The 26,852-nt window shown below is 39.8% G+C and overlaps 1 protein-coding gene and 1 non-coding gene across 2 annotated transcripts in view; one reads left to right on the top strand and one right to left on the bottom strand.

Moving 5' to 3' along the window:
- Positions 1–1,796: 1,796 nt before the first annotated feature.
- Positions 1,797–26,852, top strand: part of nfatc3a (nuclear factor of activated T cells 3a) — a 62,662-nt gene continuing 37,606 nt past the window's right edge. The window contains exons 1-3 of the mRNA XM_086025947.1: positions 1,797–2,309; positions 16,554–17,739; positions 21,769–21,931. Coding sequence (XP_085882073.1) covers positions 2,219–2,309; positions 16,554–17,739; positions 21,769–21,931 — 1,440 coding nt within the window. The 5' untranslated portion in view covers positions 1,797–2,218. The remainder of the gene's footprint in view (positions 2,310–16,553; positions 17,740–21,768; positions 21,932–26,852) is intronic.
- Positions 14,827–14,908, bottom strand: trnas-cga (transfer RNA serine (anticodon CGA)). The gene has a single exon. It is a non-coding gene; the product is annotated as a tRNA-Ser (tRNA).

Raw genomic sequence — 26,852 nt, 5'->3', positions numbered from 1 at the left:
ACGGATTTTCTATTAAGCTTACTTTATCTTAGCTGCAGATTTTCGTCACAGGAAATACCAGGAATTGAATGGTGATGGGCGGCACGGTGGTTGACTGGTTAGCACGTCCGCCTCACAGTTCAGAGGTCGTGGGTTCGATCCTGGCCCCGGCCTCCCTGTGTGGAGTTTGCATGTTCTCCCAGTGCCTGCGTGGGTTTTCTCCGGGTACTCCGGTTTCCCCCCACATTCCAAAAACATGCATGGTAAGTTGATTGGACTCTCTAAATTGCCCCTAGGTGTGATTGTGAGTGTGGATGTTTGTCTCTGTGTGCCCTGCGATTGGCTGGCAACCAATTCAGGGTGTCCCCTGCCTACTGCCCGAAGACAGCTGGGATAGGCTCCAGCACGCCCCGCGAGCCTTGTGAGGATAAGCCGTATCGATAATGGATGGATGGGTGGATGAATGGTGATGAAAGACAAGACTGAAATAACCTTTTATTCATGCATTTATCACAAGATGACTTGCACATCAGAGGGGAGTATCACTTTTTCACATTTCACATTTTCATTTAGTGACACCATAGGCTTAACTATCAAATTGTATGTAATCATGCTCAAAATGTTTACAGCAAGTTCCACCTCAAAAGGTAATTGTATTAGTATTTGTCTTCCAAGTAACGCCACAATGACCAACATTAAAATACAGTGGCGTAGTGGGCCTGCCGGTGGTAGATAATGCTCTAAACAGGGCTAAGATTTTATTTCTGAAAATTTTGCAATGTTTAAGTAATGTTATTGTAAGCCACTGGAACAACAAATGGATAGAACTGGATTAAAAAAAAGTTCAAGACACTGTAACATAACTTTATGCACAGTTTTAAAACCTTCAAGTTTAGTAATTCTATAAATAAATACAAATAATGAGACAATTATTTTATTATCAAAATATACAGATTTTACATGCAATTTTCATTTATTTATTTAGTTATTTATCTATTCATTTTTTATCGCTTTTTAAACATCATCGTGTAGGAATGATTTGGCCCAAATTGTTTGCTTTAAAAAATATCAAATCTGGCCCTTGAGCACAAAATTGTCCAACCATGACATAAAATACTAATACTGTATTGCACTGGCTGTTTAAGTAGCAAAAATATGAAGAGTATGTAAAAACTTTCCAAAATAGCTTGCTGGTGGTTGATTAAATTATGTTGTTGGAGCATTACCAATGGACAAAAACTAATACAATCTAAATTTGAGTTTTTATTTTTCAAGTGGATTTTGGAGATATTTTAATAATTCATATTAATTAAAATGTTGTGAGCGATTACACTGGTCAACACATTTGACTATATTTATTAATTAGAGATACAAGTAAACTTTTCTTGATGATTTTTTTGCGCTGATTCCAAATTTTCCCTCGTTTTTTTCTGGAGCACATCCAATTTTCAAAATAACAATATGTATGAATTTATGAATTGAGTTTTAGGTTCAGCAACAGGTGGATTTTTCTGAAACGTCATACCTGTAAATTACAATGCATGGTAAAAACCATATTACGCAAGCTTACATAGTATAAATTAACAAAATCCTGATGTTAGGAAATAAGTAAATCAGCTTCAGATACGTTTAGGGACACATGAAGGCATCTCTATGGGGTAAATTTGCTGTGTTATTCATTTTTAAGAGTTACCAGTCGTCCCAAGCAAATAGCATGCGCGCGCACGTGTCTGCGTGTGTGTGTGCGCGCGCACGCGTGTGTGTATGCGCGCGCGCGTGTGTGTGCGCGTGTTGTGTCTGCTGACATCACAGCTGGAAGTGCCTTGTCACGCGGGGTTAGTAAAAGTTGGGATCCGAGCTCCACGGGGCGAGAGAGACACACAAGTCAGGCCGGCACAGAGGCAGCGAAACCGGGCTAGACATTACGACGAACAGTCAAATTCGATCGGGAGCCAACTCTTTTTGTTTGTATTGAGAAAGAGTGGCATACGCGGCGAGGGCGACTTTCTCCCAAGTTAATTTTGCCAAATTAGAAGACTATTTTGGATTTGTGGAAGTAACGAAGAAGGACATAGTGGTGCGTGGTTCAAGCGCCAAATGAAGCAAAGTTGAAGTTCGGCTTCGGCGTCGTGCCACTCGGTAAATGTTGCGACGTTTTCGGAAAGCGTAAACCTGCTTCGACGGTCGAGCGGCGGCGTGGGGGGGTTTCAGAGACTAGTGAGCCGAGCTGTCAAACCCAATGACGACGGCAAACTGCCCCGGTAATGAGGAGCTGGACTTCCGACTCATCTTCGGGGAGGACGGGCAGCAGCAGCAGTTGGGCCCCGCAGGTCAGTTTGCTTGCCCGGTGCCATGTTTCCTCCATACACGCTCTTCCCCCACTTTTTTTTGTTTTAAACTTTGCTTCTTGTTCGCTACTTAACCCTGTGAATTTAACCTCGTTAGCTGTGCTTGAGAAAGTCAAATGTTTACACATCACTTTTCTATGGCCGCCTGCCAGAGAATAACAGCAGCTGTCATTAGCCTGACATGCTAACTGGTAATGCAAGTGTTATTACCTCCAAAAAATTGTGATGTTTGCTTTGCTGTTAACATTTTATGGATTGTTTTGCTACTAGCATTTACTTGGTCAATTGTAAATATAGCAATAAACAAGAACAGGTTTATAGAAGTTACAGAAATAATCACAATATAATTGTCACTTGCTGTACTACTTATTAGTTGCTACTTAATGGTTATTTGACAATATATATGTGTACATATAACGTACAGGATTTGAGTGCATGTTTATAGTATACAGTGTGTTATTCACCGTTTATACACAGTGTAGTTTCAGAAATATTTTCCTAATGGAAATAAAAATGTCCCATAATTAATTGCAATACAAGGTGTGTCAGAAAAGTTCCATGACTGGTGTCACAAAAGATATTGTTCAGACCGAAATCTATACTGTGGGCCAGAAGATCAACAAGCATGTCTGCAAAAAGATCATGCTGTGATTCCTTCGTTTAGTGTGTGAGAAGAGGTGAGAGTTGTGGCGGGACAACTTTTAGCTGCTCACAATGTACTAAGCATCCAATAGTTCCTGGCAGAGAAGAACATTGCCGTGCAGGAGCAACCTCAATACACCCCTCACCTGGCTCTGTGTGATTTTTTCCCCACTCTTTTACAAGCTCAAAGGGGTCATCAAGGAGACTCGTTATGAAGATGTGGATGATGAGAAAAGTTGTGGAGGATTCTGGAAGAATCCTTCCAGGAGTACATGAAAGCGTAGCAGAGAAGGCTAGGAACATAGTTAAGAATACGCCAAAGGGGACAACTTGCACATTGGATTTGAAAAAATTTTTATGACACCAGTCCTGAAACTTTTCTGACACTCATATTTCGACTAAGCGTCAAAACTGTCACTATCATACTGTCAACATTTTAATAACTAAAAACACATTTTTTAAGTAACATTCTTAACTGTGTACAAAGGACAGCTGTATAAAAGCCATCCAGATACTAAAATACAGTAAATTACTCAGTGCAGCATTCAAAAAAACTAGAGGCACACTGAAGACAGTCAACTTCATTTAACATGACATTTAAATGACATAAATATTCCCAAAAATCAATGTAAGTCTATACATATTTTTTTGTTCTTTATTGCTAAATATTGTTGTAGAATATCATTATGTTTTGCAGAAGCTCTATTTAGCAATTTAAAAGAGATGTTCACAAACGCTGTCCCTCTGCAATTGGTCTGTTAAGCAAGTACAGATTTAAAATATTTTTTGTAGAATATCGTCAAATTATCGTTATCGAGTTATTTGCAAAAATATTGATATTTTTTTTTTGTTGCCCATATCGCCTACCCCTACGTCACAGTAAGATAAATTTCTTGTTACAATATTGCATCAATGGTACCATGCTATGGTGGATGATGCCAAAAAAAGTAGATCCTTTAGAAGTGTTGCATGATGTTTGGACGTGTCGCGCGTTGATTATTTTGACTCAAGAGACTTATTTTTACAACCTTTAGGAACCATACTACTAAATTACTACTACTAGTAAGTTATCTTTTAGTTATAACTTCATAATTCAAGCTATATGGCTAAATAATTAAAAAAAAACGGTTTTAATAAGATAGCCCGAGTTGCTTCAAAGAGGATGTGTGTATGTGTAGGATATTTGGCACAGCACATGTAGAAAACTCCCAAATGATGCAAGTTTGCAGTTATTTAAAAACAACGCATTTGAGCATACTGCACAGTCGGGTTGATCTGATTTTCAACGACTGATCCTTTCGTCGTCGACACTCCATGAAGACTGAGTAAAGTACTGTATCAATGGTTTGAGAGTTTTTTTCTTTACTCTGTTCACCCACGCTTGTTTGGATTTTTATTGGTTCTGTCATTGACTCCAAACCAGCAGAACCAATGAATGCTCCCACTGTGTGTATTTCTTAAACTTTGGAATAATTCATGGAATAGCTGCTGCTAGTTTAAATCCGTTTTTCCCTGGTTAGAATTGTTTGAACTGCCGATGGCTCAAGGGGGAAAATGCACCACTTTGAATTAAGCGCGTAGTAAGAAAAGTGAGTTTAATCATGTTTGGATGGCCTGACTTGGGCCAAAAAGGGAAGGGGGAGGTTGGGGAGGGGAGGGGGTTCCTGTCTAAATGAATAAGCAGAGCGTAAAAGCAGGATCACAGTAAGAGGGAGTGTAACAATCTTTTCTCCTTTCTCTGAAGGCAACACTCATGTCACGGCTTGTTTTGTATTTTTTTTAGTAGCAATCTGGTGAACCTCTACTTTGTTTCGAACAGGTTTCTACGAAATGCTGTTTTTTGTCGTCACCTGTTACGGACTGCGTTTGGACATAATGACATTACACCATCTGGAATTTCAGTCCTGTCAAAATGTAGAGTTACGCTCCCAGAAGCAAAAAAATAACAAGGGCTTTGTTACTCTAGTTTTTTTCAAAAGCAAAGTATCCTGTATGCTTGCGAACCCGAACATGCAAAATTGAACACTGTCTGTTCTGTGATGCTGGATGCTGGATGATGGTTCAAAACAACATCTACGGTTTATTTGGGACACTTAGTTCCAGTCAAAATTGTATAAAACCATGTATTAGCTGTACAGGCAATGTTACTACTAACAACCTTTTTAAAGGGCATACTTGTGGAAGCAGCTCATTTATTATTAATCAGTTAAAAAACATACAAAATTATAAACAGTTCTCAATGATTAATGTATGAGCAGAGTACTAAAAGTCACGTCAATAATGCACCGTATTTTTTAGTTTTATTATAGTTGTTTGTTAGGGGTGTCTACAGTAAAATCAACTACAGCAGTCACAAAACAGGAAGTAGAAACCTATCAAAATAAAACCAGTACCAGCTCTAAACATGGCTAAACAGAAGGCACACTTCTGCTTCGTCATCTAACATGGCTACTAGTACTGGCGATCATCTACACCTATCGTGACATGAAACACTCACAAACACTCGGCAAAAGTACAGCACTTGGAAACTTTCTGTTAAATCTGTAACTTCCGCTGCATCTATACTTCTTCTTCTCCGAGCTCCTTTCAGAACATGTGTCAAATAAACCCGCAAAACACCCGCAGAGTTAATCCTTTGATGCTGGCTGAAATGAGGTCCGATGATTTTCTTTCACTTATTTGCTAAGGAAGTCACTTTTACAGTAATCTCTCAACTCTCAGCTGTTATGCTGCCTTTCAACTTGCATAAGTAAACACGTGAGACATTAATATTAATTAAAATCTGAGTGCTAGTGTGCACTCTGTACAATGCCAGAAGCCTTTGCTTTGCTTTTCCGATCCTGTTCCTCCTTGTCTAATTATACGTCTTCCTACGTTTCCTTTATCATGCTCTTTGTGTGCTCTTTGTTGCTCAGGAAACGACGTATGAGGTGAAATTGAAATATGTCAGCGCTATTATTTAGATGCTCAGTCAAATTCTACTGGTCGGGATTTTCCCAGAAATTGCATGGGAATGGGCTGAATAGAGCCGCCCTTAAACCAGACTAATTAGAACTTTGCTGAAGGTAGGAACATTTATATGGAAAAAACAATTGAAGGGAAAGAGAAAACGGTAGGATTCATTGTGCTGCCCCCAAAAATTATATGGCGGATCAAGGGATGTCGTGTGTATGATCTGGTGCATATGTGAAGCCCTTTGAGACTTTCCTGTGATTAAGGGCCTTATAAATAGATTTGACTTGACTTGAAAACAATCCAGAAAGTTGTGTCAAATGGACCCAAGTCATGGATTGGTCAATTTTTGACCCAACTATTTTCAGAGCGTAAGGTCATTCATTTCCAGTTTCCGGTTTTGGTCCTGTTTGGCTTTGTAGCATAGTGAATAAGACACTTCTTAATTGACCTGCTATTTTGGTGTTCAACGTTGTATACTCTCTGCTTTAACACGGTTAGAGACAGACTTCTGTCAAAAGTGTACTCGTCGATCACCCAACAACTCAATTCAGGTGTTTGACAATCGCCTGTGAATCTTAGTTAGCTTAGTAATTAGCATTGATTCTCCATCTTTCCTTGCCATCCCTTCTTGAAAACCATACTTGTCAAAAATGTATCTTATTTGCCGCCATTGAGGCGATGATGACTGACTCCGCAACGTGTTTAGCCATACTTGTAGACAGCTGAAGCTCGTTGCTGGCTAGCTTTTTGGGACCGTCTCAGTGGTTCAATTATCGGAAAAAAAAATCTGTGATTTTCAGTTTTATTCATTGTGTTTTGATGAAGCACAAATTGCAAATTTGCAATCGTAATCTGCGATGCAAAACATCTTATTTTGAGCCTTGCAGTATTCAGATATAAAATGTTGTCAAAAAGATATGGAACATTGTAGACCTCCCATCCCAGCGACTGAAGCTTCTTCTCTTGCACAGCTTTTCTATGGATATGAAAGAGACAAACAGAGAAAGCAGTGAATGAGAAACTTCACTGTAGATGACAGTATTCCATTTAGTAATGAGCCCTGTTTTGTTATATTATCAACTATTTTTTTGGTTGCCTGAGCCATATTGTCCTGGTTACTCAGTTCTGAGACGTAGGTACCATTTTAGTTGCCAAGATACAATGTCACAATAAATGTAATTTCAAAATTTGTGGTTGTCATCTTATCATATTGCTCCTCTTTGCCTGGTAGCCTTTAGAGGAGTGCAAAAAGTAGTGTTACTCTGCTCTTTTTATGTGATGAGCTAAATAAAGCCTTCTCAGATAGGTTGAATGCTAACATGCCAACATATAGTAAGGTAGCCAAGTACAGAAAGCAAAACCGTCAATTGATAAGGATTTTACTTTATGCTCTGTTGTCAAATGGTTTGTCAAATAATTAGTGTCGGCATGCTGACATGCAGCAGTATAACGACCCAAGAAATGTTCCTTGAAAATATTGATTGATCTTAAGGGCCTTTGAATCGAGCGATTCCTCTAGACTTGGGTGATTTCTGTTGTTGATTGTCCGCTCTTCTGAACCGATTCCCTCACAGTCCTCGTCATTCGGGGGAAAGACTGAATGACTGAAATTACATCGCTCTCATGGTGAACTATTTTGAGCTCCCAAAAGAGAGCGGCACAGTGCAGACATCAGTTTCTGGTGACACGATCATAGTCGGTGCGGTAGGGTCTGTCTCGTCCTAACACGTCTGCAGCCTTTTTTTTTTCTTACTGCTTGGACACTTCATGAGCTTAACGAGGAGAGGTGTAGAAGAATGCTGTGCGCCACATCTCCAGGTGAGTGCGTCGGCACTCCCAGACTGTAACCAGGTGTGTGAGCGTGTGTGTGTGTGTGTGGGTGTGGGGGTGTGTGTGTGTGTGTATGCTTGTAAACTTAAATCTTGAGGGGTGGTAGCAATGACTCAGACCGTGCAAGTACAAGCTCATGAGGTTGGAAACAAAACTGTACATGAGCACTTAAACGACAGGTCTAAAAATTCAGTTCAAATTTTCCTGCAATGGATGAACTATGAATGAAATTACAATACATTTTTGTTAATGTACCAGAAATTTGGAATTTTTATGATGCTCCTGGAGAGCATACCGTTGAAATTGAAATTGAATTACAGGTACTTCGATTTCATAGTTGTTCAAGACTTCTTCATTTGTAAATTTGTCAGCCTTCCTCTCCACCACACATTTGGAATTTCTCTCGAATTCTTCACCCAACTGTCTCTAGAATTTTTTTGTTTTCCTGCCACTATCCCCAACCATTCTCTACCCCACAAATCTAGAATTTCTCACCCAGACATTTTGAATTTATCTATCACTCTCTCTAAAAGATATTTAGACAATAGCCAGAAGTCTCTCCACTATAATTTTCTAATTCCTCAGCCAGTCTCGCCACCCAAAATGTAGAATTTCTCCACATTCCCTTCACTCAAAATTTAGAGACAAAGAAGCCTTGAACAACCAAGAAGTGCACTTTTTACTTATAACCATAACCCGATTGATTGAGTATTAGAATCTGTGTATATAAAATAATCAATTTTATATTGTAGTTTAATGACAAGGGAAGGTGCATGACCCGCCAGCTTCTAATCTCCTTGAAAATGGCAAAGAGGCAAAGGCAGAGAGGTCAGCAGTCAGACAGTCATGCACAAGGTCAACATGTGGGAGCAGACCACCACGTGGCTGCCCCCTAACCCTGCTGAACTTAGGGGGTCCCAGCATCCTATGTGATGAATGAGACGTTTGTTTCCCCGGGGGCGAGGCATGACTAACTATGTGAGGCATCTGTCTAGTTTAAATTTAGTGTAACTGAAGCTACTGCTGGCTGTGCTGTATCAACATATCAGAGGCTGCATTACACCAGAGGGAAAGCTGTTTAACTCCTGTATCTCCTTTCATTTGTTTCTTTCTCCCCACTGTTCCCTTTGTACTGCGGGGCACGGGGATTACAGTAGTTTGAATCTGAATTATTTTAGGAAATATCTTTAAGATGTATTTCAGTCGCGCAACCAGTTGGTACTGTCATCTTTACCGCCAGTCTCCAATGATCGGGCCAATGTGGGGATTGTTTTCATTGATAAGGGAGTTATTAAGTGTCCATAACGTGAGTAAATTTCATTTGCCACTCTTCAGATGGGTGCTGCGCCACATTCCGTCTGTGGCCCATAAGGTTGTGTGGACCCTGCTACTACATGGGTCATAACCGGGAATGTGGACCATGTGGACTCTGACAGCTGGGCAAAAAGGGCATTTCGCGCCAACTGTGAATAGAGTTCCAACCATATGCACCACCTTTTACTCATCCGATGGTCATAAACAGCATCGAGCTTCCCAACATCCGTCCTTTGAAGATTTCCCGTTTAACGACAGTGCTCTTCCTATTTGGAGCAAAGCATTTTGTTTATCGCGTATGCCAACCACATGGGTGAATCTTACATGCTTGCTTTGTTTAGAGGTCAAGTCACTGGGTATTTTAGTTGTGGCACATTACAAGATTGTATAAGATTAACCACAAGTCTGATAAGAAGCTTTCTTAGCCTTTTTCAGAAAAACACGTTAATACATGTTTAAGACAATTGTGTGTCAATGGGATCTTTGTGGGTATTTAGTTCAGGTTGTTGTTTGGCACTATATCTTTGTCCCATAATGTTAACTTGGCATTAGATTGTTAATTAGGAGCCTAATTTAGCTGTCAGCGTATGTTAACTTTGGCTTAGGGTGAGCCTCTGTTGGCTAGCGAATTTTCTGTGACAGCACAGGAAGGCTTTATGAAGTAACCTCACATAAACACAATACAAGTGATAATCAAACAAGACTTATGCATCTATTTCACTCAGCCCAATCTCCTGCCGTCACTATCAAACGTTTTCATTTGTATACCGACTCAGTAGATACAGAGAACCACAGTAGGCTTGGCACAAACCCAGTCAGGAAGGTTTTAAGCCACAGGTGATGGCAAACCTTTGTAACACGTATGTTTGTGCGTCACAAGCTCCCATTTTAGAAAAGTAGGCCGCCAGCCAGCCCACGAGACCTCAAAAAACAACGCCTTGAAAGACTACATGGAAGGCGATTCATCATTTGATTTTTGTGAATGACCTAATACAAGTATAATGCAAAAGTCATTGTCACGTTGACATTTTGGGTTCTGTATGAGCAGTACATCTGGGTTTGGTATGGTATCAGGCACGATTTTTGGTTTCCATTGTTTAAAGTGTGTGCCATGTACTGAAATAAACATACTGTGTCATCGGGATGTAAACTATGAATACGAATAAAGCTTGCGTAGAAGGGTCATTTCTGACCTGAAAGGTCTAAAAGTTCGATGAATGAAAGAACCTCTGCCTGGATGTGCTGAAATTTTGTCATGTTGCGTTAAGAAAAGAATGCTGTTTTCACACTATTTGGAAAGGTAGATAAAGTCAAGTCCAGCCACTAACTCAGCAGAATCATACCACATACAAAAGGGAAAAAAATGATTGCAGTAACAATTATGGTGTGATTTTTTTTTGTTTGGTGTTTTTTTATCCCTGAGAGTCACAGTAGGCGGCATAATTCTGAGGCGAGCTGTCACCTAGCCGCTCCTGACGTGGGTTGAAAGAGGAGACAGGGACACTGGTCAGAATACAAAGCCTTTTGTACATGGGGTGTAAGATGATCTGGTTCTAATCAAGTTGGGTGCCCACCATAAAGGGAACCTGGCGTTAGGTTACCTTCTAGCTCCTGTGCCGCATGCTTTTGTGGCAAATGCGTAATACAAGACTGTGATATATCTTGGTGCATGAACATGCGTGTCATTAATGTCTGACCACTAGTAGTTTTGTGCTCATAGCGTTTCTCCAATAATGTGTACAGTACATCCACTGCACCACTACTGTGGCCAATAGTGCAATGCCAATTACAATTTGTTCAGTGAAGTGACATATAGTCAGACATGTTTTTTAAAGCAGGCAAATACATTGTTCTGCATTTGTAGAAAAAATGTGAAATTGTAAAAATAGCACACTTTTCATTTGAACACATCCTTAAAGATGATATCCTATATGAGCCTGAGGATGTGTGATGTCATTTTCATTCGACAGAAGTGACAAAATGGCCGCCCCCTGAAATGGCTTAAAACAGGTGGATTTTGTTGCTGAACTCATATTCCACAAACACAATACTAATCAGAATGCTGTATTTCAACTAGTGGGCCTGCACAGAACAAATTCTTAAAAAATATATGGTTGGGTTGACTTTAAGTCAACCCTGGATATTAATGATTTGAGGATTAACTGAGCATACGTTAGCGTAGGCTGAAAGTGGGGGCAACAGCATTAACCCGAATCTGCTCCGGGAGAGCCTAACCCTACCTCTCTGTTGTTAACTGGACTTTCTCAGAATGTGGGCTTGTATGTCACTGCCGGTCACAGGACCCTGACACACTTTTGTGATGAGTGAGAGGAGGAGGGAGGAACAGAGTCCCTGCACCTTATCCCCAAGCAAGAATCCTCAGACTGTGTGTTAGAATCACTCCAACGCTTACTAAACTTTGTAACAATAAACCAAGTGAATGTCAGCGTCACCAACAAGGTTTCCCCGTTGTTAGGGTCATTTTTGTGGTATGTCACAAACATTGTGTTTCAATGAAATGCCGTGGTTAAGCTATTAATAACTGAGGTACAGCAAAGCCTCTTAGAGAGCTTTGTTTAAACGGATTGGCTGTGATGTATGGACACTTGAGGAGTGTGTGACGCACTGGGTTTTCAAGAACTGCACAGGGGATTTACATCCAAAGCCATTGATAAAAAAAAAAAAGAAAAAAGTCATACCTCAACTCTTCCCATTTCTTCTCTGTGACCTACTCCCTAAGGTGAATGGGCTTTGAGATGGGGATTCCCCATCACCCACTACTTTCTCCACTCTGGTGGGTTTTAGGTCACAGGCTAATAATATCTGGGACCAGGTAGCATCGCCATCAACTTTGTAACACTGCCCCTTGACGTCTGAAAATTTGTATTAGCAGAAAAGCAGATGGAGCTGGTGACATTTGACTTTGAGGGCTTTTTCACAAGTGTAACACTATCGTGACACACGAGAGACAGCTTGATAAAAAAAAGACTTATAAAAAGTCACATTTGAATTGATGATTTAGAGGTTATAGCACTGAATTGTTGGGCAAGACAGCAAAAGGTTTCGCTATCTTCCATCTGACTGCAGTGCTAAAAGACAGACCTTAAAAGGTGACTGCTGTCGTTTCTACCACCAAGCCAGCACAGACGTACTTTCAGACTCTCCTATAGCATGGTTTTGGCAAATTATCCTTTTCTCTGGCCTGACTGCATACCAACTGAACTATAGTTATTATACCGTGTCTATGGTGTCATCTGACTACTAGTGATCAAAGTATCTCAAAACGTACTCATCGTGGCGCTTCACTAGAGTTGAAGCTCGATTTGATCAAATCACAAATAAAGTATCATTTTAAAGATAAATTTAGGTTCATGCAGTTTTGTGACTTGTGACTGCCTTGATCTAAATGACCTGTATTTAACAGACTTTCTGTAGGTAGTTCTATGCAGTACTTTATGTTGTCTGCACTTCGTTCCACTCATTGTTTCCCTCACATAATCTCTTCTGTCTCATGCTACCATACCATTATGAAATTTGCAGCTTTTTCTTTCCCACACAGCGTCTTCCGCCTGCCTCAGTTGTGTGTCTGTGTGTACTTACTGCCTGTGTGTTGTATGTCAGTCAGATGTTGTTGTCAGTGGAGCCAATGGTTGGTCTTGTGACGGGCAGCCTGGCCCACTGTGAAGCTGAGCCGCTCTAAATATAAAGCTTGTTGCGGCTACTGCTGTTGCTGTTGTTCGGTAGGTAGAGTAGGGGGGCCAGTCTCCCTCTCTCTCCTTTAGCCCCAATATCTATTTGGCAGGCCATGGTGGTTACAAACTGAGAGAATGTTGGAAGTTAACCTCAAAGTTGGAACACAACCCAGTGTTTCATTTTTGCTCTTTTCTACAGAACATAATCTCTTATTCTCTGGAAATTAGAGAAGTATTGTGCAATTATTTCACCATACTATTTGAGTGTTACGCATGCCTTTAAGAGGCTCTGCATTCATTTCGTAGGTAAAAAAATATATATAGTCCACCCGTAACTACCTGTGAGTCACAAAGCTACTGTATGTTTTCACCTATGTTCATGTGGTTTGTTAGCAGTGTCACTGAAAAAACGATGTTACTGCTTTTAACAAAAACTTTGTTGAGATGTGTGGCATGAGAAAAGGAAGAAATCATAAAAAAATTTCTATGAGCGCTACCAAGAGTAAAAGCACAAAGGCCAGAGGTATTGGTTTTCTTGAAGGTTTGTTGGTCGGTTTGTTAGTAAGATTGTGTAAAAACTACATGGACAATGTGTTACATGTACATGTGACAAGGAAGACATTGTCGGGTCGAATTTAGGTACAAATGTGGACATAGCAATTTGAAAATGGTAGCATTCCGTCTGTCTTGTAACATTTTAGATTAAACAAACTTGCTGGATTTTCCACTTTTGCTTTTTTGCACTTTTTTCAGAACTTATTTTCCTCTCTACTTTCTTCTGGCATTTGAGTCACAATAGAGAACCATTTTCATCACCTAGAATCAAATATGGTGTGACCCAGTTGTCTTATGTCATCCCGCATGAACCTAGAAGTCGCCTGCTATAATACAGACAGAAAAACAAGCACAAACTAGACGGTTCAGTGAGCTGGTCGAGGTCTGTGTTTGACTGAGTGTCATTCTATTTTCTCATACTCAGATCCATGAAGGTAGGCAGACATGACCCCTTCTCCTTCAGTTGTTTGGCAATTGTCAAACACATTACCAAAAGCTCCAGAACTGGTGTGGATCTGAAATGACCTATTTCAACTTCAAGTGCTTCAAATTTACACATGCCTCCGGCATCTTGGGCCTAATCGGCTTATTCATGTTCGTTTCTCTTATGTACAGTATTACGTTCACCACCAAACTAGTACGGAAGAGCCTACGAATATCTAGTGTTATTGTTTGGACTTGGTGGCTCACCATTTGACATGTGAGACATTTTGCGGCAGGGGCATTGGGGAAACACTCCGATAGGTGCTGCAGAGTGCATCCAGTGGAAGTTTATCAATAACCACTAACCCAGTGGAGCCAATGTGCTCTTGTCTATTTGTTTGTTTTAGTGTGTGTGCATCTACTGTATGTGTGTGTGTGTGTGTATGTGTACATGCTGGCTGTGCTGAATGACTTTGGGTATAAATAGCCTGCCAGTGCAGTGTGATGACAGCTGACAGCACGCACCATTGTGTGAATTTGTTTCCTGAGTAGTGTTGTTCATCAGTTATCCCTCTTGAAACAATGCCTCTATGGTAGACTGTTTGTGGTAACACGCTTCAACTTCTTTCCTGAAGCTGGACTCTCTAGTAGAATAATTCTCTGACTTGTATTGTCAAAAGAAAAGTGGAGGAGTGAGTTACTATTAGAAATTGTTTCGCAGTACAGCGGAACCTTTAAAATCGTAACCTTTACTGACAGTTTAGTCAGTTTTAGCGATTATTTTCCTCATGCGAAGTCATTAAACAAAAATAATCCATTCCTGGGTCAAATTGTTGTTATTTACCAACATAAAAGCTTTAATAACTATAGGTGATTATAACAATTAAATATAAAAGGCTATGCATCGGTTCAAATAAGTTAGCCACCATCAACACTCACACATAAAAAGTGGTAGAACACAATGTTAGGATTAGAAAGAATAATTACATTCTTCGTCATGAATTTAATGCTTTGTTCATGGGTGACATAAGAAGGACCATTGAAACCAATTTGAGTTTTACAAGAGTGTTGACAGCAATAAACTCAAGCGCTGCGAGCAGGGTTCGAACCTGCGCGGGAACATCCCATTGGATTTCGAGTCCAACGCCTTAACCACTCGGCCATCACAGCTGTTAACAAGGTGGCGATATGGAGTATCATCATCTGAGCGCCACACATCACGGCTATTTCGAAGACGATACAAAAGTCTTTATTGTGCCACTTCTCTCCTATCATTTCTTTCATCACATGTCCTCGTTTCGGTGTTTCTTATCGCGGATTATGGCAAACGGTAAATATGAATGACAGTGGACGCTGATTGGGTGGACAAAAGCTTTCACTTACTATGCTTGTTCCACACAGCTAAGCTAACAGCTAAAATTAAATCTAAAAGTTAATGAAAATTAATAAATAATTAGATGGTGAATGCACCGATACCAGCCTTAGTTCAAGGAATTGACTACTCACGAAGGCTAGTTATACCATTCACCGAAAACAGTCACTGCCGCCCTCTTGTAGCTGTTCTGCTATCTGGAATTAAATGGCATCCATGGCTGAAAGAAGGCTTTTTTCTAAGTAGCATGCATCTGTGTCAATCCTCGCAAATGCCCAATAAGATGCTATTTCTTTAAATACCTTATATGTATGCTTATAAGGATTAATGCTTCGAGTGTATTATTAGTGTGATGATACCAACATTTACACTTTTATTTGCAAACTCAATTTCTGCATGGCTGACAGAGCGGTTTTCTCTTTAGAATTCCATCCACGTCCACCCTCACATGTACCTTTTAAGATGCAATTTCTGTAACTATGTGGATGTTTACTCGTACCAACATTTATATGTTTATTTGCTAACTCAATTTGGGCGGGATGCTGACTTTCTTCATTGCAGTATACTTCCTTTACACATTTACCCGCTTTCATAGACTGAGTAATACAAATTGTTATTATTCAGCGCATTAACCGTATATTTTTTCCTGTTGAATGCAGTACAGGCAACATAGTGCTTTGCTTTTACTTGTGTGCATTACTTAAAAACAAAGTGAAAGAATGTAAGCAGTCATTGTATATGTTATAGATATTTTTTACAAGATTACTGAAAATATCGACTGTATATCGTGGCATAAATTTTCAAGATATAAAATGGCCTATATTGTGATAGAAGAATTTTTCCGTATTGCTAAGCTCTAGTTAATGGGCTGTAACTTGTCATGCTTTACTACCTTTGGTACTCAAAGCGCTTCACACTGTTACCTCATTTACTTACTGGGAATTCAGTATCTTGCTCAAGGATACCTCGCCATGGTCACGAAGGCCGTGGTTCGAACTGCCAATCTCTGGGTTGGGAGATGACCACTGTACTACTGAGCCACGCACTGGAATACTGCTGTGCTTTATTTTTGTAACTAAAGCAAGTCCTTCTTCTTGAATACAACAAAAATAAAAAGCCAAAGATGAAGCAAAACGTCGTTTTCTCTGGTTTCTGTTTCTTCCCATATTTCTATAACAAGCATTCGAAAAACTGTGTTGTCTATAGGTGTGGTGTGAATGGTGTTTGTCAATATCTGCCCTGCACTTGACCGTCCAGGGTGTACTCAAAGTCTTACACAAAGTCCTCCACGTTTTGCACAAAGAAATGGGCTCCAGCTCACCCACGAATGAGGCGAAACAGTATTGAAAATGAGCTGCACAAATCAACCCTGATATGTATGACTACAACATCATTTGTTAATATTTCTTTTATTCTCTTCTTCTGTTTTATGTCTCATCTTAGATCTGGAGCCAGATGACAACACATCGTTTTACATTCTAAATGTGGGGCAGCCCCCATCAGTGGTCACAAACCACCAGTCGATCAGCTTCCCCCGTCATGGCGTGCAGTCGCACTCTCCGCTCATCAGCACTTCACCTCGCCTTCAGTCACACAAACAAGAACCCGTGCACTTGACTTATGAGACACAAGACTCGAAGTATGGCACCTCACCCTTACTACATTCTGCCCCAGTGGAGGCACCAAAAGCCTTCGAGTGCCCCAGTATTCAGATTACCTCCATCTCCCCGAGCTGCCAGCAGGAGATGGATGCCAATGAACAAGATCTGAGGGCAAATGGCCCTGATAGGGAGTACCACAGTGAGAGGCCTCTGTCCAGAGACCACCTGTATTTGCCTCTTGACCACTCGTACCGGGACTCCTCTCTCAGCCCGAGCCCAGGCAGCAGCCTCTCGTCAAGGAGCTGGTTTTCGGACGCCTCCTCCTGCGAATCATTTTCCCATGTGTACGACGATGTTGATGCTGAGCTCAATGAAGCCGCCGCTCGCTTCACCCTGGGCTCGCCGCTTACGTCGCCGGGCTGCGCCTCCCCTCAAACGGGCGTCGGCAATCTCGAGGAGCAGCCGCAGTGGCAGCACCCTCACCCCACCTTCGTCCAGCACTCCCACTCCGTCACGTTGTCACCTCGACAGTCCCCCTGCCACTCACCGCGCACCAGTGTCACTGATGAGAACTGGCTTAGCCCACGGCCACCTTCTCGGCCCTCCTCACGTCCCACCTCACCTTGCGGGAAGAGGCGCCACTCCAGTGCCGACATCTGCTATCCTGGCTCCGTGTCGCCACATCATTCGCCCTCACCCACGCCGGGACCTTCACCAAGGGGTAGTGTGACGGAGGACACCTGGGCTGGCAGTCCCTCTTTAGGAATGTCGCCCTTCCAGTGCTGCCAGTCCGAGGCAGACATCCCATCCAAGACAAGGAAGACCTCACAAGACACAACAGCCGTGCAACCCTCAGCAAAAGGAGAGCTGGGAATAGATGACAAAGGAAATATGCCTCCTAATCTAGACTCTCCCTCAGAAGAGGCTCTCCAGAGCCTCAAGAAAGATGGGCCTGGGGAGCAGTTCCTCTCCGTGCCCTCACATTTTTCATGGAATAAACCCAAGCCTGGACACACACCTATATTCAGGTAACTCACATATGGTCAATGAAAATTTTCCATTAAAAAAAAAAAGTCAAGTATATTGATATTGTGTCAAGCACCAAATATCCATAACGGCTCTGTCTTACAAAATCCAAACTTATTTCCTGAAATAAACACCTCCTTCAGACAGAAGTGTCTCTCTTCCCATTAGAAAGAAAACAGTAACTGTACAAAGTAATTCACTCCATTCATAGACGCATAATTTTCACACACAGACAGTAAACAGTCAACTGCGACCGCATTTGAGCTCTGCTAACTGAAAAAGCAACAACTACAGATGCATAGACAGTCTCTGTGGCAGAGGTGGCAATTCCAGGTCCAAAAAGTAAAAACCTTGCCACACTTTGGCTTTAGCCACAGGTGCTTCTACCCAGTTGGCAGGTAAATGAACTCGTTTACCTTTCTGGAGCTGGATTTGCCACCTTTGCTTTCAGTACTGATTGTACATGATCATTATTTGGAAAGAGTAGCCCTCATGGGGATTAGTTTTACTTTATGTAACAACCAATCACGGCTCACCTGTTTTCTGGGTTTGGTCATGTGACGTTCGCAAGCTGAGCCCTTAGGCACTGTGAAGTCATTTTCAGTCAACAGCAATTGGCAAATGGCCGCCCCCCGAGTTGGATCAAAACGGGTGGATTTTGCTGCTTAATTCATATTCCACCAATGCAATATTAATCAGAATACCATGTTTAGACTAGTGGGGCTGCATAGAACATATTGTAAAGAAAATGTTTGACTTGGCTTCTCTTTAATGATTACAACAACAAAGAACACACAAAATATGTTAATATAAATCACATGCAGAACATTTGATTCTCTCACAATGCTTAACTGAATTTATCTCTTCGATTTATTTCATAAATGTACCGGTATGTAGTACAGGAGCAACATAATGAGTGAAGTTACTGGCAAAACGTGATTTATAGACAATGCGCTTTAACATTAAATCACATTTCTTCTACTCCGTTATTTTGTTTGCCATGAAGTGGTGACTTCAAATTTACAGCATAAACAAAGATGCCTTTCTCATATCAAAACATGCCATCTTTGACACAGTTGGATTGGAAATAGATGATGCACAGAGAGAGGGTTCAACTGAAAATACATCTATATGACCAATGAAAATGTTACTACATGACACAATAAGACACAAAAACAATACATTTTCCCCACTTTTCTTCTAGGTCGTGATGTATGTACGTGATGAAGATTTTCTCCCAGTATAACAATAGCAACAATTACTATTGTCATACTAATTATCATTATTGTTGGCAAAATATCATAAAAATGCAAAATATCACATCATGTATTCCTCTGCAATACCAAAAGAAAAAAGAAAAATGTTTTCATTTGAACAAATATTGGGAATTTTCCTGCTACCATAGTGTACAATTCCACACACTGACCGGACAACAGTTATCTCTTTTATGATTATGAATGCTATCAGTACTTGACGAGATTATGAAGGCAATTAATTGGTCACGGCCATAAAAGGACCCATAAATGAAGTTTGTGCACTGTTGTGAGCTGCCATAAAGATTGAGCATTTTGATTTTAAAGACAAATAACAGTGCAGTAAAACCAAAAAGAACATTGTTTGACTAGATCGTCTTAGACTGCAACACTGCTCCAATGTTCAATAAAGGAACTTTGAGCTGTGTATAACCAGTATAAATCTTAAATAGTTAACACTATGAAGAGAGGTGTATGTCTTCTAAAATCCACATCAAAGGGTAATAAATGAAGTTTAAAAGTTCATCATGTATTACTTTAGGCAAAAATTCTGCTGTCTGTTCACCATAGGAAGGCGTCCCAGGCATGCACTGGCCCTTAAAGTGTTGTAAAATGTAAATCAGCAAAGGGTGCATACAGTAACAAGGTCAACAACACCCACCCACACTATTGTGTATACTGATGTTAACATCAGCGCTTGCTCCATCTAGACACTTTTCTAGACAACAACGTCAATTAACTGATGCAGTAATTTCATTTTCTCATCATTCTCTTACAGGTATTTCTTGCACTGTAATATGCAGTATGATATTTCTTATTATTTGATTCGATAATTGTATATATATGTATATATATATATATATATATATATATATATATATATATATATATAAGTTCAGGATGATGCGAGTTGTTTGATTGGACCGAGAGCCTCGACATGAGGAATTGGACATTAGAGAAAGATTATGCTGAGGCAAACTAAAAGTCGCCTCTCTGTCCCTACTCACGTTCCATTTGGCCTTCTCTACTTCTATTACCGTGGCAGCCTTACAAGTCACACTTGATGAGGTGCTTATGTAATGGCTCCTGTCAGGAAAACTACAGATGACCAAACTGCCTTTACCACAGTGACATACATAGTGACTCTGAAACAGTACAACTTACAAAAACAAAAATTAACAAAGAGAAGAATGTTTTTACGACGGACATGGGGATCAAGTAATAGTGCTCCTGGGCAAAGACTGGTGTTTATCTGACCCATTCACCACCCGGAACACCACATGGGCTTTGTCGCTATATTTAGATATCACCACATTCACTTCCTTTAGCTTACTTTTTGCACCAAGCTACGTTCGTCTCTGATTAGGCTTTATATCGTCAGATAAAATGCACAATGTACATACAGAAACTGACTTGTGACGTGTTTATTGCAGTATGTTTGGTTCATCATATTTAATACAAATACAGTACAGTACAAAGAATTGCGTTTAAATAATAGTTGGCTGTGGCTGGGTTGATAATAACGATTCATGGCTGTGATTGCAAAATTGGAGCTTAAATGATTTAATTCACTTGAACAGAGGGAGTTCTTTAATTGTGAAAGCCATATTTTTGTCAAGTGAGGCTGTTCAAATATGATTGTCACTACAAAGATTTCTTTAAAAAATAGCAGGTGGGGCCAGAACTAGCACACCAGTCCAGCCAGTGTGGCACACAACACGTGAAGTACACTTGCACAGCAAGTACCTTCTTGACATAGACACGTTCCCTTTACCAAGCTTTTGCTTCATCCACACAGAAAGCAGCTTGTAATTTAAAATGCCTCTTAGAAAAACATTTTTTAGTATGCAGTATAATCACGTTTAGCTAAAGGATGATAGTCAACTATTCATATTTGAAATAACTTTCACGTTATTTGAAATTGAATTAAACTTTTGCCACCTTTTTCACCAGTCAAATTCAGACAACACAGTTGATGTTGCAATGTTAAAATCCCTTCCTTTCCTTTTATCATTATCAATATTATTGTGAGCTTCCCCAAGTTCCATCGGAAGTTCCATTTTTTTGTTCAATGGTGATCATCATGCTTTACTTATGTAGCATCATAAAAAAGTAGAAGAAGACAAAAACAAAACAAAACTCTTTATTTACCTACTGTCGCTAGGATTTGCTTTTGTGCACATTATTCCACAAAATGTTTACGGTTTACTAATGTACAATCTTAAGGTTATGGTTATTTTGATTGGGTGATTTAATCTTAAGTCATAATGTGGTACAGTAATGTAAATGATTATGTTACCACCTTGATTTGATTTTTCAGCAGAACTTTTACGCGATATGTTTTGTACAAGGTGAACATTGTGACCACTGACAAAGCAAAATGTTTCACATTTTGTTGAATCTTTAGCTAGTATGATTATGCAAAACTACGTACTGTAAATGGTTTCAAGGGAACTTTTCAAAGAATTACAATTTTGGTCCAGATTCGAATAAAGGAATTTATTTAAAATTTGAATCATTTCATCACTACCTTCCAAAACATTCCACCCTAAATCAAAATGGTACCGTTCATTCCTCTGCAGTGTATTATGTCATCCACCATGCAGGAAGTAGGCTGTTAACTAACAAAACCATGAACAAACAAACACAAATTTGGTGAATCGCAATTTTTCTTTTTTTTTGGTGTGGGGGTGTCTTGTCATTCCTGAGTACTCTTTTAGTTTGAATCAATTTTGTGTGTGTGTGTGTGTGTGTGTGTATGTGCTCTTCCCTCCTCAGGACCTCCTCGCTTCCTCCCCTAGATTGGCCGCTGCCAAGTCAGTTCGGCCAGTATGAACTGAAGATCGAGGTGCAACCCAAAGCGCACCACCGAGCGCACTATGAAACCGAGGGCAGCAGAGGAGCTGTCAAAGCGGCGTCGAGTGGCCATCCCATTGTCAAGGTATCACATTTTGGCATTCAACACTTTGACACCAACTCAGTGTTGCAAACTCATTTAGTGCCTTATACTATTCTGCCGTTATACCAATGTGAAGCATATTTGAAAAGCACATAGCCAAGAGTTTAACTATTGCACACTTTAGGGCCGAAGATTTACACAAAATAAAAGAAATAGACCAAGCCAAAATGAGTTGCTGAATTCGGCAGCCACTTCCTCAGAGTCAGACAGTTTCACCACTTTTCAGGGATTTCCTTCCGCATTTGAGACACAGTGTGCTTTTACCACAAGCGTAGATTCTCCCGTTTGCACTTGGAATACTTTTCATACTTGCGGTGCAGATACCAGTAACTGATAACGTTTTGGAACTATTTTTACTGCCTGCAACATCCTGGTGTTCTCTCAGTAGTTCTTACCAGATCAGTTGACTGTTAAATACAGGACAGCTGCTTAAAGCTGGTAATAAGCAATCTATTGGACATTATTTTCACACCAGCACTGTTTTTGCCTTTTGTCTTAAAACTATTTTGAGCAAGCAATACTATAAGACCATGTTCCATTAATAATTTACGTCTGTGGTAACAAGCATCCTCCTGTGTGATTAAAGTAGAACCCGTTGTGAACCCTAACAATTGGCTGAGTTCCTGCTGAGAGCTTTAATAGTGGCTCTATCAGCCCATCTGGAACACTGCATACATTACATTCCACCTACCGTACTCACAACTGTACCTTGACACTGTAATTTACTTGAAAGTCTTACTTTCCAAAATGTGCATAACTGTGTAAATTTACTTCAGATTGGTTAATTAATAGTCGACCATGCCTCAATAGTAGCACAAAAGCTGTGATATCAGCATTTTACACAAGAGCACAGGGTACATTATTTCAGCGGGTATCAAAAGCATTAACTCCATTAGTTTGTTTGTTTGATCTTTTTTGGGGTAGGGCAACATTTTACTGTTAACAGTAGTTTACTTGTCGGACAGTGAAGAATGAATTTATGTTATTTGAAAAAAAGCCTGTATGGTTGATAAAGTTTTCAGAGCATGGGAGCTTGGCCTTGGAACTGTTGAAAATGTATTTAAAAATCCAAACAAATCTGAGGCTCTATCGCGTGTTTGAGGTCTCTCTGCCTTTGGCATTTTGTTTGTGTCATCTTTTGTTGGCTAACAGGCTTTTAAAAGCTCAGCAATGCATTAAGTATGCAAATCAATTACAACATACAAGAGTTATCTTATAACCAGGTTTAGAACAGTTTTAACCAAGTTTCAGTTGGAAAGGTTGAGCAGCTGTTGGCATGAAATCTCTTGAAAAGAACCCGGAAGACTAAGGTCTTAATGTATTGTTGTTGCCGCTTAAGAAACGGCCTCTGACTGTTCTCACACATTTAGTCAGGCAGGCTCCCCTCCAGGCTGATAATTAACCATTTCAACCTCAGCGTGACCAAGATTCTATCCTCCCATATGTGACGATGCATAATTTAGCGGTCAAAGTTTGTCAACCAAGCTTTTCTGTACACTTGCCCTGATTTCTCTTCGTTTGTTTGTATATTGCTATTGCCTCACATCCTATCGTGTTTAATACCAATATTGGACAAGTTATTCTTAAATGTAATATATTAGGGATAGAACGATTATTCAGTATTTTGACAAATTTCGGCATCTGCCTTTTTTTTATTTTTTTTATTCTGATGGCCGATAATAAATCAGTTTAAAGCTGTGTTAATTCAAGGAAGTTATTTACATTTTCAGTTAACTTTATAAGAGATACTACTGACCCTGGGAACACTCTGCACTTTTTGTTTTTGTTTGAAGTAGAGGTGGGCGATATATATCATCGATATCATCGTCAATCTTGCTTTCACGATGTGTAATTTTACATTATCGAGTATTAATACTGCCTCGAAAAGCATAACGAGTCAGTCGATAGTATGAGGAAAAGCTGAATCCTCATTCGGCGAATCGGGGTGCATTGGCGGCAGAGTGGAGGAAGTGATAATCGTTCGCCGAATCAGCGGGTAGGACCCAGTCACATGACTCTGTCCGCACTGAAGCCGCTTCGTTTCAAGTATGGAGGAGTGTCCAGCGGGGAATAATAGCAAGGCGCAAGTCCACGTCGTCCGTAGTCTGTAAATGGTTTGAGCTTGACAAAACTGACGTCGGTGCGGATAACATTGTTCGATGTGCCAAAACGGTCACCGGGAAGAGCAATTCTGTTCCACCATGGGCCGTATAGTTTACGAGGAAAACTTGGGGACTGCGCAAGCATGCTAAACAAAAGCTTAGTAAACACACACACACACACTCAGAAAACAGTCGCCGAGTTGAGCCAACAAACACAAATGTACTCACGCACACACACGCCCAGTAATTTAGCGAGCAAGTCAAACGTGACAGCCTGGATGTTCGGTTAACATTCAGTTTACATGCTTTTATTCCGCATCATTCATAACTAGCCTGTATTCCTGAGGCATGTTGGGCAAACTACGGCGGCTTATTAGTGTGACGCCAGCATACAGCCAAACATGAATAAAGTCACAAGTCTGCATATCACAGTGATGAATGAGTGGGAAAATGCACTTTTCGGTAAGTTGCAGCTTTGTTATTCAACTTTATTCTGAATACGGTGGCCAATGTTTGAGAATGGGTGTTGTCATGACGACGTCTCTTTTTTATCTCGCTGGGTGACACTTCGTCACACGTCACATATCAAATGCATTTTTTCCCATTCTGATTGCTGTAGTCAACACCTTTTTCTCATTCTGATTGCTCTAGTAGTTAGCAGTGGTACACCAGTACTTACTGCAGCTCAAAATGTCACATCATTATGGAATAACAGCAGAGACGTTTCAATGACATACAGCATTCCCAAAAATCATTGTAAATCAATACATCATTTTTTGTTTGTTATTGTTAAATATTGTCGTAGAATATCATTATATTTTGCAGAAGCTGTATGTAGCAATTTAAAAGAGATGTTGTTCACAAACGCCGTCTATCAACAATTGGTCTATGAAGCAAAGTGCAGATTTAAAATATTTTTTGTAGGATATTGTCAAATTATCGTTAGCGAGTTTTTTGAAAAAATACTGATATTTTTTTTTTTTGCCCATATCGCCCACCCCTAGTTTGAAGTCAAAACGAGTGAAATTTTTACATTTTTGTCATTTTGCAATTTTGGAGCACTTTATTTACTGTAGAAAACATATGAAGCTATTGTTTGAGTTTTCATTCAACTTTTGAAGACATTTTGATTGTAACGTCCGGAAAAACAGACAGGTGTGTTGTGGCTCCCAAAAATGCGGAATCAGGCAAAACTTTGAACAAAATAGTATTTATTTACGTAAAAACAAAGGATCAAAAAAGTACAACAGAAATCGCCGACAGAGTAAGGAATAACCAAATTAGAACCGAAAAAATACAAACAAATAGCAAACACCAATTTCACGAAACATAAAACGCTCAGTCAAAGTGACGAGGATCAATAAATATAACAACAACATAAACTTATGGCAGAATCACAACTATGAATGTGAACGAGAGTCTAGAAAATCACACTTGCGCTAGATAGCATTCAAGGTCAATAATCCAACATTGGATGATAAACAGAGTGCTTTTAAACCCCATTGATTGTCATGGGTAACAGGTGCGCCATTGAAGGGGAAGGCCCTCCACTCTAGCTGGGCTGCAACAGGAGAAAGAAAAAGACCAAAACAAAACCACAACAGAGCCAAAACCATGATAGTGATGACCATGGGAGCACCCTTTTTGTTAGAATTTTACAACAAAGATGTGAATTGGCAAACATTAATAATAACATAAAAACAATTAACATTATGCAAATCAGAAAAATTAAGACGTTTCAACATAGTTAAGAGTTTTAAAAAAAAATTCTGATTTTGAAGCCAGCAGTTTCCTTTTTGCTGAAAATGAATATTGGCTCCAAATATCGGTTATCAGCCTCCTTGATTATAAAGTATCGGTATCGGCTCTGAAAAACCGTATCGTCTATCTCTATAATATATTATGTACTGTATTTCTATTCACTGTCATTTGAAAATGTCAACTGTATTTGATTTGAGTTAATTCCCCCTAAACAACTGTGGAATTCTAAAGTACCCCATTGGCTCTGTTTACATGGACAAAATTCCTTTAATCCGATCAGAGTTCAGATTGAAATTATGATCGGATGCACTAAAAATATTGATCCGATTAGTACTTACATGTTCATGCATCACACTTTCGATTGGAACAAATTATTTTGACATGTGCAGATTGACCAAATACAGTGGTCCCCCGCTATATCGTGGTCCACCTTTCATATACTCACTATATCGCGGATTTTGTTACAGTGCTCTTTTGCTATTAAAAAACGGCTAGCAGACCAAGTGTACCGGTAATCCTTTATTTTTCTTCCTAGATTTTCTAAACAGCTCAATTTGACCCGCAACATAACAGCAGGGTTAAAAAAGGTTTTTACCTTTGTTTGTTTATAAAATAATATTAACAATACAGTATTAATAATTAGGACAATAATAATAATAATAACACATGCTTATTTTTCTTACTATAGTTCAAACGTTAGCGTTATTTTGCATATTTTTCCTGTTTGCGCTACTTTCCACTGAACATGTGTACTATTCACATAATAAAACATTTGGTTTTTATGCACATATCACTTTAGTCCGGAAGATGTCCAGGTATTTTGGCCAAATAACCGATTTTGGATAATGGATGGGTGATCTTTATTCTGTTAAATGTATTGTGCTAAATAAACTACACGCACACAAAAAAAAATCATAAAATAATCAAATGCAATACTACCACTGACTTTGAATATGACCAATCAGTGGAGCCGCTATAATGATGGCAGGTTCTACGATGCACCAAAAGTCACAGAAAAGCCAGCGAATTTGGCACAATAT

The sequence above is a fragment of the Filicampus tigris genome, chromosome 3 (genome assembly GCF_054856515.1).
Source record: "Filicampus tigris isolate MCC_2025a chromosome 3, RoL_Ftig_1.0, whole genome shotgun sequence".
Classification (NCBI taxonomy): domain Eukaryota; kingdom Metazoa; phylum Chordata; class Actinopteri; order Syngnathiformes; family Syngnathidae; genus Filicampus; species Filicampus tigris.
Note: the sequence above shows the minus strand (reverse complement) of the source record. Positions and strands in the feature narration are given on the sequence as shown.